The 15,088-nt window shown below is 29.8% G+C and overlaps 1 protein-coding gene across 2 annotated transcripts; it reads left to right on the plus strand.

Annotated features, from left to right (window-relative positions):
* Nucleotides 1–1,878: 1,878 nt before the first annotated feature.
* LOC135925381 (uncharacterized) lies at nt 1,879–11,320 on the plus strand. 2 transcript variants are annotated; one of them, XM_065460669.1, is made up of 3 exons: nt 1,949–2,023; nt 2,079–2,143; nt 7,250–11,320. In XM_065460669.1, exon 3 carries the CDS (start codon nt 7,265–7,267, stop codon nt 10,886–10,888), a length of 3,624 nt encoding a protein of 1,207 aa, XP_065316741.1. In that variant the 5' UTR covers nt 1,949–2,023; nt 2,079–2,143; nt 7,250–7,264; the 3' UTR covers nt 10,889–11,320. The 2 variants fall into 2 exon arrangements, with proteins under 2 accessions (XP_065316740.1, XP_065316741.1); XM_065460668.1 differs by lacking the exon at nt 2,079–2,143 and having other exon boundaries at nt 1,879–2,023.
* The last annotated feature ends 3,768 nt before the right edge of the window (nt 11,321–15,088 follow it).

The following is a 15,088-nucleotide window of genomic DNA, read 5'->3' on the forward strand; positions in this document are numbered from 1 at the left end:
CTCAATAACGTTAAGCTCTGTTGTGTTTTCTTCTATCAATCTTGTTTTAAGTTTTTCATTTCGACAATTAATCATAAACTGAACAGCTATTAATTTCGAATTAAGCCCAGAACCACTACCTTTAAGTCTGTCAAGATATTCTCTCGAAGATTTAAGTCTGTCAGGTTTAGCATTGAACAATTCAAAAATACGTGTAATTTTGTTCTTTTCAACTTTCTTTTGTATCAATTCTTACATTTGTTGATGAGATAAAATATCAATGTTATCCATAATACTCACAGCCATATCTTTGTCCATTGTTTGGAATAGGTTATATTTTTTGTCGCTTCATCTACAATATTCTCCGCTAGAAATTTTAGATCCAATGTCTTCAATAACATCTTGATCTTTACAACATTCTCTTCCACCTGGACTAGCGAAAAGGGTATAGAAAGAATTGGGGACGATTGTATTGAATAAATACGGAAGATTGAAAGTTAAGAATATAGCATCAATTGTAGAATATGGAATCCGTGAGGATTAGGAATATCTCAATTTTAAATAATTTACTCAGAGCAAATCTAATTTTACATAGTATATATTAAATAAAATTCTTTATTTTCCAAAAAGATAAAAAAAAGGTAAAACTTAATCATATGGTATATATACAAAATTAACATCAATTTAATATTAAATAAAAATCATTGTAAATAACGTTTCAAACATGAATTTAATATTAAATGAATATAATATAATATAACGTTTCTAGCCTTAAGTCTTCTACAATAAAAAATCCTTTAATAAAATTGTTACTTATATTTAACACTAATAAGTTGATGGGCTTAAAATTTAAATAAAGGGTATATATGTCAACTAGCCCGTTTTTTTTAATTTAAAAATTTAATCTTACCTGAAAAATGTTATCCATCATGTTTAGAATACCAACCCTATGAATTTCAGACAATTTTGCTGTGAACATTTGAACTTAATATAATTTATATTCGTTTTACATTTTTTTTTATAAATTATAAATGATTCAAAGATTAACTCTAATATTGTCTGAAATTTATAAGATAGTATTTTAAACATATTGAAATATATTTCCAATAAGATTTTTAAATTTAAAAAACATACTCAAAAGTGATTTAAATTACAAAAATAACACATTGAAAAAAAACACATTGCCTCTAATATATGTTGCCCACTTGTGGGCTGGAACTTGCCTAAAACAGACCTATAGATTAATGATATTTTCCAAAAAGATATTGGAAAAAAATAACTTATCCAACTATATATGTTCGTTGTGCAGAATTATTATAATTCTTCCATTGTGACCCTTTTAAATTAAAGTTTACATTTTACTAAAATTAAAAATATTTTAAACCGAGCCCAAATTAAGACTATGATAAACATTTTATTCACACATATTCTAATTTGCATGTTAGATATTTATCAAATTATAATTTAAAATATTGTTGCACAACAAGGAATATAATTGTATTAGTTAATTTGGCAATGATATAATTGATTATAAAATATTTTAGTCAAATAATTCTTTGAACCTCTGAATTTCATTTTATCCTGAATGCTTTTATTTTTTTATTAATTTAATAACTACCCTACTTAACATTTTTCTTATATAAATGGATATATTATATTGGATCAATGATAATAAAATAAATAATGTTAGGTTCCTTATAAATTATTTCTAATAATAATATAAATTCATAATTAACCAATAAAAAATATAATGTGAAATTAAGAATATATATATTATATACATATATATATATATAAGTTTATATGACATTTAAAAATAATTAAAAATATATTGCCTATTTTATGCATCGTATTTTTTATAAATCATTTTAATATTATACTTAAATGCTAATTTTATTTTATATCTGGTTAAATTAATGAATTTTATCTAATTTAATAACCTCGTTTATTTTTAAAATGAATTTCTTATTATTACAAATCAACTTTATAATTTAATTTTTCCAATGACGAATTCTTATCAGAGAACCATTAGTTAATTTTGGAGGTATTAAAATATATCACCTATATTTATTAATGTTATCATAAAATATATATTTAAGCCAATAGTTAATTTAATTGACAATATAGAAATAACGACTTAGCATCACCTATCACTTGCCATAAGGTTTAGTTTTTTTTAATTGAATTTATCCAATTTTTTATTTAAATCTTAAATAGTATTATTAATGTTTTATCTTATTTAATGAATTATTTATAAATAATATGTTTTGGTCATAATCATATATCTTGATTGGATTATTTAGTAGCTAATTATTTGCATTATGAATATAATGTTCATATTTCATTAATCTATTTATCCATTAAAATGATTTACTAACATGAGACCAAATAATAAATTAATTTTTATTTTGATATCCTAGCATTCCTTATTTTTAAATAACATGCTCTATATAATTTCTAAATAAGTAAAAATATTATAATTTATAAATTATAATTATATAATTAAAAATAAAATTCTATAATTGAGTCCCCAAAAAGGAACCATAATTGTGTCTAAAAATTTCTATTTGAATTTTAAATTGAAATTCTTTTTTTATATGAAATAATTTTTTAGCATATTTAATGAATAGTATAATCATATTGACTCCAGCTGCAATAGATTTTATATAAATTAGATTGTAAACCATCAAATGAGATTTATGTAATGAATTAGTTAAAACTTTATTCTGTATAAGCATTATAAATTTTTTACAACTAGTTTCTAAATGTTCAAATCACATTAGTTTTTTTAAAATTTAAAATAACTTTTTGGATCTCATGAAGAGAAAGTTGGTACAGACAATATTGTGGTGATTATTACAGCCACCATCCATACCTTATTTTAAGACTGACTATAGTTACGACATGAAAATAAAATCAAATATGACAATCAATAGCCATAAAAATAGGTCTTTTCTAGATTTGACCTCTGATATCTTCAAAAATATAAGAGCTAGGATTCTAAAATTTCAAGAGATTCTCAATTGGTTTAGTATGTAATGACTCTTTTATTAAACATAATTATTAAAAATTATGAGATAGATAATTGTAATTTATAAACTATTAGTGTAAATATTAACTGCAACTAGTTATTTTAATATAAATAACATACCCTTTATTCAACCCCATTTTTTTCAATAGGTTCTATTTAAATACATTTTATTTTACATTTGTATTATATATATAATTATAATAAACATAGTATATATATAATTATAATAAACAAATGTTATGATATCAACTGATCACATGCTTCATTTGAAACCATTTATATAATATATATTCAAATTTCTATATAATAGTCAAAATTAGTGTTGTTAAATTGCCTTAACTTTGACCATCTCTTCTGTGACTTAGTCAAGCTTTTATCCTAAAAAATTGAATTAAACCTCTAAGTTGAGTCTCAACTTGAAGATTGATTCGAATATTTTTGGATAAAAACAGTCTTATAGTTGACTAATGTTAGGTTTTAACAACACTAGTCAAAATTTAAAAATTGTGATTGGGTGAGGCCTATTTGCAGACATCTTCTAATTCACTTTTCTAAAAATTAGGAAGTGATTAATACAATACAGCACATACATAGAATAGATTACATAAGTGATAGATTTGGAATAGGATCTATTTATGCATTAATTTTAAATCGAACTATTAAGGTTAATGTTTATTATCATCAAATCCTACCAAAAAGATATTTCCTCCCCAAAATTTTGACCAGAGAAATGGAAGATACGTTTAAAGAATATCTAAAATCATTTCTTAAAAATTATGATATTATCATGAAAGATTTGTTTTTATGCATAGAAATTGCAAAAAAATTTACTTATATAAAAAATTCTTTTAGAAGTAAAATTAATCTTCAGAGATCAAAATCCTTGAAGATTTTTTTATTTTGAAGCATTTCAAACTCTGCCACCAAATTAATCAATATTTTTTAGGGTAACAAAAAATAGATTACTTGTGAAATTTTACCTTTTTAATAAGTTCAAAAGTACATTTCATTTTCTAAAAGTGCAAATAGTTTTTTTTAAAAAATAACCAAAATAAAATTAACCATCTTCTTACATCTAAATGTGAAAATTTATAATCATTTTATAGGGTATTTACTAATAATATATGTTAAAATGTATATTTAATTTATTTAACAGCTTTCAAAAATCATCTTTTTTTATAATAAGTTTTTAAATATTGATTACAAAAAAACATTAATGCATAATATATCAGGCCAGCACCATATAAAGTCAAAGATAGAGAAAAGAAAAACGTTATCTATATAGCAGGTTTCCGCGCCAGTTTAATACACAGTTAAATTTTTTTTTAAATGGTTTAATAATACCAGGAAAACTGGCTATCACAACAGATTACTGGACGTCTGTTCAAAAACTTCTGTATATATCTATAAGTGGCCAATATATTGATGAAACATCGAAAATGAAAGAAATAATATTGGATGTTAATTATGTGTCTTATCCTCACAAAGCCAAAAACATATATAAACGCCTCTTTGAATTAATTATTGAATACAATTTGAAAGAAAAAATTATCAGTTTAACAACCAATAATGCTGCAAATATGCTTAAAACTCAGAGACTAATGAGAACTTAAATGAGTCAAAACCCATTTGCAGAATATGGCTGTATGGAACATTTGTTAAACAACATTTGCCAGAATATTCTACAAAATATTGATAAGTTATTGTGAAATTAAAATCAATTACAACAATCATTTTTCAAAGTCCATTATTACTTAAAAAAAATATAGATCATTACTTATAGATAATGACATTGGACAGAAACCTGTTGGAATTCAACATATTTGATGTTGGTGAAGGTCCTTACTGTAAATTATCTATTTTTTTTAATAGGATTGTATATTTTTTATTAGAATTTTGAGACAATAAAAACTTTATTATTCTGAATATGAAACCCATTGAAACATTGTCCTGACAAATGATGATAATAGAAAAACTATTTCCTTTATTTAACCATTTTATGAAACTACTTTGGATTTATCTGGATCCTCCTATCCTACCATTGGTTGAATATCTTTTATTTAATATTTTAAAATGGTTCCTAATTCTTTCCCCTCTTTCATTGATACGCCTTTTGCAAAGTAGCATAAAGACACGCAAAGTAAATAAAAATATTTATTTATTTATAAAGGAAATATCCTTGAGGAGAGAATAGCCAGGGATAGGCTCATGAACTGGGACATCAGAGAAAGCTGAGAAATAAATGAAATCCAAAGCTATTTATATGATATTATATATCCAATTAATTTAATGGACTTTGATAAACGTTTTTTGTAATTGATCTTTTCACAATAACTTCATCAATATTTTTTATAATATTCTGGAAAATGATGTTTAACACATGTGCCATAAAGCCATATGCTGCGAATGGGTTTTGACTCATGTAAGTTCTCATTAGTCTCTGAGTTTTAAGCATATTTGCAGCATTATTGGTTGTTAAACTGATAATTTTTTTCTTTCAAATTTATATTCAATAATTAATTCAGTGAGTCATTTATATATGTTTTCAGCTTTGTGAGGATAAGACACATAATTAACTTCCAATATTATTTTTTTCATTTTCGACCTCATCAATATAGTGGCCACTTATAGATATATCCGGAAGTTTTTGAACAGACATCCAGTAATCTGTTGTGATGGCCAATTATCCTGGCAATTTTTCTAGCATGGATATAACATGACTTTTTTTTATTTAGGTAATTGTTTAGAAACATTTTTTTAAAGGAATTATAAGCGAACACTTTAATATTAGGATTTATGTATTCAATCATTTCCAAAAATTTAATAGTTTTATAAGGGCATATAGGGGAATAGAGGACGTTAAAATGATTTCAGCAATGTATTTATTAATTTTTTTTGTTTTGATAGTTGTAATTCTACTATCATATATGTAATCTGAAGAAAAATTTATTTTCTTTCTGAACTAATACTTTTTCCTGTGAAACATTTTTATGCTTAAGAAACATATGTCATCTCAAAGTAGCTTTAATAAGATAAAATTATTGATTACATTGAATCAGAAACCTTCATGGGTCTTGATTTTATGATCAAGCCTAGCCCATTAAAAAATTTATTCAAAATCATCCCGGGCCAACCAAGCCCATGAAGGCTCTTATTCTTTAATTAAAGTTAAAAAAATATATCAATATCTAAGAGAGAAGGGATCATAACTAGCTCAAGGACCAATAATATAATTTGGTTTTTTGTGATATTCCTTTAGTGCAAATACTAACTTTTCTGTTCTATGATATCAATATTGGTGTTATTTATAATTCTAGTTTTTTTATTATGGAAGTAAATTTTTTAGGTGATATCAATTTTTATCTATTCCTTTGGGCCCGATCCGATCCGATAAAAATCTCGAATGTACAATTTATTTTTGGCCAACATCTCGTGATAACCATTTTTAGAAATTGCTTAAATCGAGCCAACAATACTAGCTGAATGTGACTCATTAGATATTTTCAAAATAATTATTTATAAAATAAAATATATAATTATTCAATCATAATATAATCAAAAACAATTTTATAAAAAATATCAGATCAAATCGGTTTTTTATAAAAAATATCGGATCGGATCGGTTTTTATAAAAATATCGGATTTTATCAAACACATCGGCCCGATCCGATATTTAATATCGGCACAGCCCTACTTTTGACAAATATTTTTGAATTTCAAGAATATTTTGATTAATACTCTATGAAAATAAATTACAATATGCCTATTTTTTTTGTATTTTTTTTTAATGGCTTCCTAACTAAAATACTTAAATCTATAAATAATTTATTGTAAATTCACAAAAAAAAAATAGAACAAGATAATGATATAATTTGATTTTTATTAAATGTATAGTAACAGATGTCAAACAATTGATTTATATAAACGGTTGTTGTAGAATGAAATCGATAGCCATAAAGGAGAGCTATAAGAGCCTTAATTGACATTGGAAAAAAATTAGATATAGAGTTTAAAAATGTGATGGTCAGAAAATTAATTTAAAAAAAAATTTAACAGGCCAGGGTGGACTTTTCATAAAATTTTGATGGACCGGATAAAAAATGTAACGGGCATCTTTCCGTAGAACTCTCCATTTCTAAGGTCTTACAATTTAGAACCTTTTTATTTTTAGTTTATTTTAAAAAAATTTCTTCTACATCGATTTTATTTTTTTTAAAAAAAAAATAAAATAAATTCAAGACTAACCAAATTAAAATGCTGGACTGTTACGTCAAACTTTACAAGATAGATCCTCTGTTAGGGCCCTTGGTCCAATCCCAATTACCCAACCCTGTTTCTAAGCCTCGTACATTAGTTAACCATCAACTAAAACACTCTTTATGTGATAATCGCTTGAACGATATAGTCCATGCCAAAAAGATGGAAGATCTTATAAATTGCCTACCTGGAGTGGACAATACCCGTATGCGTTCTAACTCGGAAATGGATGTCATGAAAAATTTGAGACCCGATATGGGGAACGAATTCAGAGAAATACAGGAATACGGGGAAGCCAGAAAAAAATCATTTTATAGCTATGCCTTGGCAGATTATAGTAAGCTAAATATTTGCAGCGTGTGTTTTCGCAGCTTCTCCTTGAATTGCGATCTTAGGGACCATATGTTTTTCGAACACACCATACATAACTCGCCACAACTAGCCCTGAATGCCCGGATTCTGGATAAACAAATATTTCAGGATGAATTTTGCAAAGGGCTTATGCTGAGAAATTTATCCTCTTGTGTGGAAGTCATAAAATCCGACTCCAATCACAATAACAAAGTCAATTCTCCCACTTTTGAAGTTTCAGTTAGGCCAGAATCGATAGCCACCTTGAATGAAAGCGGAAACCATGAAAGTCGAGAAACATACTACACGGATCGAGAAATTCTCAAGAAGCGAAGGAGGGTCAAGAGGATTAGCGAAGATTACCTCTACGAGGCGGACTTTGTCCCGAACCAAGGAGAGCCCTTTAAACGAGCCATCTTAGACAACAATGAGGCTCAAATAGAGAAGAATTTTGATAATATTACTGCGATCGGTTTAGATAATAAAAATACAATGACTCGAGCTGGATCTTCCTCTGATTTTCAAGACGCCGCTAAAGGCTCCTGCGAAACACTTTACATGGGTAAAAAACGCGGTCGCAAACCAAAGATGACCTTTGATCTGATTGAAACCCCGTATTCTCTCCCTAACCATGTAGACCAAACGTCACCGCTCAGCAAGAGTAACTACCAACCGGACGGTAATTGTGTGTGCACAGTGTGTCACAAGGATTTTGAATGGCCATCGAAGCTTAGACGCCATTTTGATTCCGTTCACCTGAGGCTTAAACCCTTCACCTGCCATCTGTGCAGCGAAAAATTTTCTTCCAAACTCGGTCTTGATGGGCATGTGAGCTCGACTCATGAAAAACGTAAGCCTTACGTGTGCCCGCTTTGCCCATTAGGGTATAACGACAGGGGCTCGATCCGTGCACGCCCCAAGGCCTTTGCCTTCAAAGCCTCTCTCAGGAATCACGTGGCCGTGGCTCACAGGGAAGATTTACTCAAATCCGAGCAGGCTCGAGAGATGAGCCTCGAAATAGTTGGTAGGGGTGATCTGGAAGGCAACTTGATTACCACCAATGACTACGATTCGCCGAATAGCATTAAAATGGAGCCTTCCGAAGTTTTCCAAAATATGGAATTGGGTGCGACTGAGCATCTTGTCGAGGACTCCAATGATTCGGCACCTGGAGAATTCAAACTCGAACAGGGATTCGTTCAAGACGAATCGCTAGTTTCTCAAGAGTTTATTGACAATTCATTTGACCCCTCTATCAACAAAGGCAAGAAAAAAAGGGACGGCAGTTTCATTAAGGTGGGCGAAAATTTGAAGGTCAATCTTAAAATTTACCGATGCGACGTATGTTCAAAAATTTTCAATCAATCCGGACATTTGACCCGTCACTTTAAAGTTGTTCACATGAAGGTGGGCCTCTTCAAGTGTTATATCTGTTCGGGGACCGAGAAGCAAGACACGGAGGATGTGAAAGAGGACAGGCTGTTTCATTCTAAGGCCAGTCTGAAAAATCATATCAGGCGCTTTCACCAGGGTTGCCGAACTCACAAATACGGATGCGAGGAGTGTGGTATGTCTTACGCTGATCGCAAGTCCGTTGAGAATCATAGACTTAAAGCTCATCATCATGGGACTTCTTTCAACCCTATCTCTGATTGGGGTAGCACTCCAGCTGGAACTCTGGTTTATCGTTGCCCTTTGGGTCCTTGTGGCAAGACCTTCGCTGCTAAACTCCACCTTACAATCCACATTAAAAAGTTTCACCCATACTTGCATGAACGGCTCAGACGCTTCAAGAAAATTCCCGTCACTCGTCCCACAAGTGTATCACGTAAAAACACTCTCTACATCAAGGGTGCAGAGACTGATTCCGGACCTTACCGTAATGTTACTGATATAGATCTAGCTTTGGACGCTGAAGACTCCAGGGTCGAGATAAATGAACCGACTACAACTCCCACCATGATGATGCTCGGCCACCAAAATAATCTGGTCATATCCACGCAAACGTTGGGCGACTCTGAAATCGGCAGTACCATGGAGGGAGGAGGCCCCACTTTTCTTTGTGATTCTTGCCAAGAGACCTTCGCCGATAGGCATTCACTCGTCAGGCACGTGCGACACTTCCACGAGGAGAAATCTTACGTCTGTCACATTTGCGGTCGATCCTACTACCAAAAACCCCACTTGAATCGCCATCTGGCCTCAACCATCCACGCCGACGTCCTCCCTCACCAGTGCAATTATTGTGGCAAACGCTTCGCTCAATACCCCCAGCTCAGGAAGCACCTGGTCGATCTATTTTATCATAGAGATCCTACCCTTCTTTCGGCTCCCAAGTTTATGTGTCATTTATGTACCCCATCTCAAGCATTTCTTCCTCCAGGTATGGACATTAATACCTATGTCAACGACATAAATACCGTTCTACTTCAAGAGGAAAACGAGTTGAATTCTGGCAATAAATCACCACTGATGATCCCGCCCGAAAATGAATTTGACGAAGATGAACAGACCCGGGTTCATCTCGATATAGTTGACAGGGTTCATTTGGGAACAGGTGAACCTGTGAATATCAAAAATAATTCTACTACAATAACCAAGCTAGTAGAGGAAATTTTACCCTCTTCCTCTCCTGATGTGCTCATCGCTTCATCTAAAAATATTATAGATTTCGATCGATCGAATAACACACGCCCAAAGTTTGCCGGCCCTGATGAACCCGACGATTATTTCTATTACAACATAAACAACGACATAAACGCCGTGGAAAATTACTTCGAGCCCTATACTCCCATAGTTCCTCCATCTTTCGACCCAGCCATCGTGACCAAAGAGGGCCGTCCCCCACCTATCCGTATAGTTCGGTTTCCGAATATGAAAGAACTAGTTTCACACTTGAAGAAGTTTCATCCCGATTTTGACCCTTTCACTGGGACGGATAATCTCGGCGTTCCCAACAAGCGAGTATGTTTCAGGATACTACCCCCCTTTATGACTCACCCTTCAGTATCTGTCCAATCCTACGAAAATCCTCAAAGCACCTTTACGGGCCCTGCCATTTTCAACGACGGTAATATGAATAACATGCCTGTATCCATGAACGAATACGATCCCAATCAACCTCCAATTAATGACCAAATCCACAATGGTGGCTTAAACAACCCCGAAACCTATTACTACGACTCGCAAAACAATTACTATCTTCTGAGCAACCCTAACGTTAGCACCACGCCCGACTTACGAAATTCTCCCACCACTCAATATAGTTAACTCCATTTCCGGAGGTTCAATCTCGCAACCGCCCCAAGAAGTTGTCCCCGGCTTCAACTTTATCCATTTATGCGAATTTTGTGGCAAGACCTTTACTTATAGCAAAACTCTCAAAGAGCACATCAAGAAAATGCATAGTTCCTATATAAGTAGTGAATCGGCTCTTTCTCACAGGACCCTCTGTTACGACAAGACAACCACGGGCGATGTTGAGTTGGCCGAGGCCAGTGCTGCGATGATGATGATGGAGTCGCCAGATTATCAGAAATATTTTTCCGACAGTTCTAACATGAACTCTATGCTTTTCAGCAGGAGGAAGAAAAGAAGATCCTGAGTTTTTTTAACTTTTTTGTTATCGGTTTTTTTATACACGAATTGTATTAGAATATTATTTAGTATGATGTATGAAGATGATAGATGTAAAATTATTATCGAAAATTTATTGTTTAAAATATAATCGTACAAATTTATAATATATTATTTATAATGATATTAATCTTCAATAAATAATTTTATTTATAAACGTTTTTAAAATTTAAGCAAATAAATAGGCTCATTATATTATACAGAGGCCATAAATAATAGTAATGCATTGAATTTTTTAAAATAATGAATTTTGATGATACTATGAAGAAGTGCGAAAAACTAGATCATTTACATTCATTGCTAATTCAACTGAACACTTATATCAGAAACGGCCATCACTATAGAGGGCGGGTGAGCGCGTTAAGAAAAATATTTAAACTATGGATGAGCAGGCGGGAGGGTTAAAAAAATTGACAACTTTTATTTGTTATTTTAAATTATTTAGTTAAACATTAAAATGCTCGCTGAAATTTGAACATTTTTAATACTAAAGTAACCGATAACTGAGAATGTTGTCTTCGGAAGAAATTAATTAGGTAAATTTTGCATGAAAGAATAAAACATCAACGTGGTTGAAAATCTGATTTTACCCCTTTCCCCGAAAGCAAAGAGAATTCAATTAGAGACCATTAAATTATAAATAGATAGCATCCACGTCAAAATTAAACAACAGATGGGAAGAGGTGGCTGTTACAGAGGAGAGCATTACCTGACATAACAAAAAATTTAATTGAAATAACGAGTTTTTATATAATTTGGCAAGATTTTAGGCTACTTAGTTTAGTTTAAGTTAACAATTATTTAAATTATACCGTTTCACTTTTTATTTAAATACCTCAACTGAATAGAGGACATACTTCAAAACGGATATCCTACTTTGATGGAAACGACAAGAAAAAGATTTATGAAGAAAAATATTTGCAATTGGAATAAGTATTTCTGGAAGGTTTTTAGTATCAATAAATATTAATTTTATATTACATGAATATTTTATTAGATCAAATAAATTCCTTATTCGTGATTTAAATTAAATTAATGCTTAATATAGCAATTTCTTAAATTAGAAAACCTTTTTGTAGTATGTAGCGCTGACACTATGGTTAAAAAAAATTGAAAGAATGAGCTTATTTGAATTTTATATGGGCGGCATATTAATAATGGGCTGGCGGGTAAAAAAGATTTAGACTAAAATACGGGCGGGTATATTTTTTTATAATCTCTGGGCCCGTTAAATTTTTATAAAAATATTGGACGGGCGAGCTTTTGGGCTAAAAACCGGTCATTGCAAACCTCTAGTTCGAATAGTACATTATTCGAATAATTCATTTTAAAAAATGTAATCATTAAATTATACTTATAAACTATGATAAAATCAGTGGGTGAGTATGAGCCATTTTTTTTGTAAAATCTTTTACACGCATAATTTATTACATAATATTATATAAATATTTAAATTTTATTTTTACAAATAATATAAGTTAACACAATTTATATACGAAAATAAAAATTCCAAATTAAATAATATACAGGTAAAATATAATGTAAAATGATAAGAATAATGATGAAGAAGTGAATCTCGGGAATGTTCGTGGAGAGAAGATTGCCATTGAAACTTTGATAATTCGTTTTAAGGATAGCTATAGCCAGTCTCTGTATGAGGACGAAGCCTTCTCGCGGATTGCCAGGATGCTTGCGGATGTTAGATCCTAAAACCCTTGAAGAAGGATTATGCAAGCTTACCAAAAGTGGAATTAATTTTAAATCTATATATAGATTAGTAAACATATTCTTATAATATTTTAATCCATTTTTTTATATTTCTATGGATAATAATTTGCCCTAAAAAAATTATGAATATAATTACGATATATTTATTTATTGATTCATCTTACTCTTAGATGTTGAAATATTGATTTAGAGAGTTTGAAATAAATTTCACTAAAATGTGAATAAATTTGCGATAAGATTAAATTTATTTTTAAATAATTATGAAAATTAACAACCAATAATTAATTATGTATTTTTTATTGCTATTTAAAAATCAATTATGTGATGTAAATCCAATCGAATACTTGTTTATTCATAGATTGATTAGATCTAGCTTAGGCATCAATAAAAAAAAAGTATTTATGTGAAAGAAGAAAATAATTAATTTTCATGGTAGTGTATAAAAAAAATTTTTTAAACAAAGGATCGGTTTTTCAATGCCCGATACGTTTAAAAAAATGTAAATTGGGTTCAGATACATACTTGTGAAAGGAATGGTAATTCCAAAAAAAATTCTTCGTAAGATATTTAGTGGTCAAATGTGAAGAAATAACGCAAGTGGTTAGGTGGAGAATGGTTCACTCCCATTTTATGTTTCACTAAAATTTCTATATTACTTTGATATTTTTAAAAACTTATAAAATAAACCGTATTATGGAGAATATGTAAACAAAGTTGATTTTTTAGATCTCGCTGGTACTAATGTGGAGCATCCAAACATACCGACTCAATAAAAGGCATATCTTTAATAAAAACTCCAATAAAATGTATTAAATTTTACAAAGCCATATTTTAGGATAAAATATACTAATAATACCCTAAATTTTCTAAGGTTTTATGACAATTATACTAGATTTTGGAAATCTAAGCAGAAAAAGGCTAAGATAAATTTCTAATGTAATTAAAACATTTCGACTTGTTTCTAAACAGCCTAAAAGTAAGGCATTTAAGTTTTTAAGTATGGCACTTATTTTATTTTTAAAAATAAATATTGTACAATATCAAAAAACAAATTATATAATGTTAGGGATAGAAAAATCATGTGTTTTTCAACAGTTACCATACACCTAAAAAAACTCCTAAATAGGGTGTCCTACTTCAAAAGCTGTTTAGCCATGTGTATCAAAACTAAGTCGAACCAGGACATAGAAGAATCGATAATTATTTTTGGACTTTACTTTTGCAAACCAGGAGCTAGCTTCCACAAAAAGAGAAGCATCAGTGTTTAAGTTCTGCAAATAGTAAAAAACATCCGCCAAAAAAAATTGATAATATTTTCATATTCGATTCTAAAAGTTTAAAAATCATGATATTTTTCGAATCACGAAAGATAATTCCTCAGGGGAAAAAATTTAAGGTAATTTATTCTCGTTGAATAATCTTATGCCCACCATGATATAATTCGTTGAAGATTAATTAATTTTAATTCAAATTTAAAAAAAAAAATTGTATTTCTTTCTACAAATGATTTGAGCTATTAGATAAACTCAAACATATTGGGGTTGGCCAATCAAACCTGGAAACAGTTAACTTATACCTGTCTGATAGGAAAAGACCAAATGGGCTCTAACATTTCTTGGTTTAGAGGAAAACACCTTGTCGCTTATCCAAGTTTTCCTCAACCCAAACATTGATCCGATCATTACAGCATTAATATCATCTAAGGCCCCCCAAAAATATGATATTATGATTTTATATTAGAGATTATCTAGAAATATTGATTTAAAAATATGAAAAATATCTTTTAAATTAATATACTAAATTAGAATATAAAATGTATAATGTTGTGTTCAACTGTTGTGTAAAGTAAAATTTATCCGGGTTGTATTTGTAAATGATATAAATTCGGATATGTTATTAAATAAATATAATTCAACTAACACTATTTTTGTTGAATATAAAAAAAATGATCAAATAAAATTATATCAAAAATATATCTAGATATATACTTTTGATAAAATTTTGTCTTGATACAGATACAATTGTATCTAGGAACAGATACTACATTTTTGTTAAAAATTTAAGCTATTAAATACACAAAAAAATATTTATTCTAAATCCACGAAT

The sequence above is a fragment of the Gordionus sp. m RMFG-2023 genome, chromosome 2, assembly GCF_954871325.1.
Source record: "Gordionus sp. m RMFG-2023 chromosome 2, tfGorSpeb1-WG-v2, whole genome shotgun sequence".
Taxonomy (NCBI): Eukaryota; Metazoa; Nematomorpha; class Gordioida; order Chordodea; family Parachordodidae; genus Gordionus; species Gordionus sp. m RMFG-2023.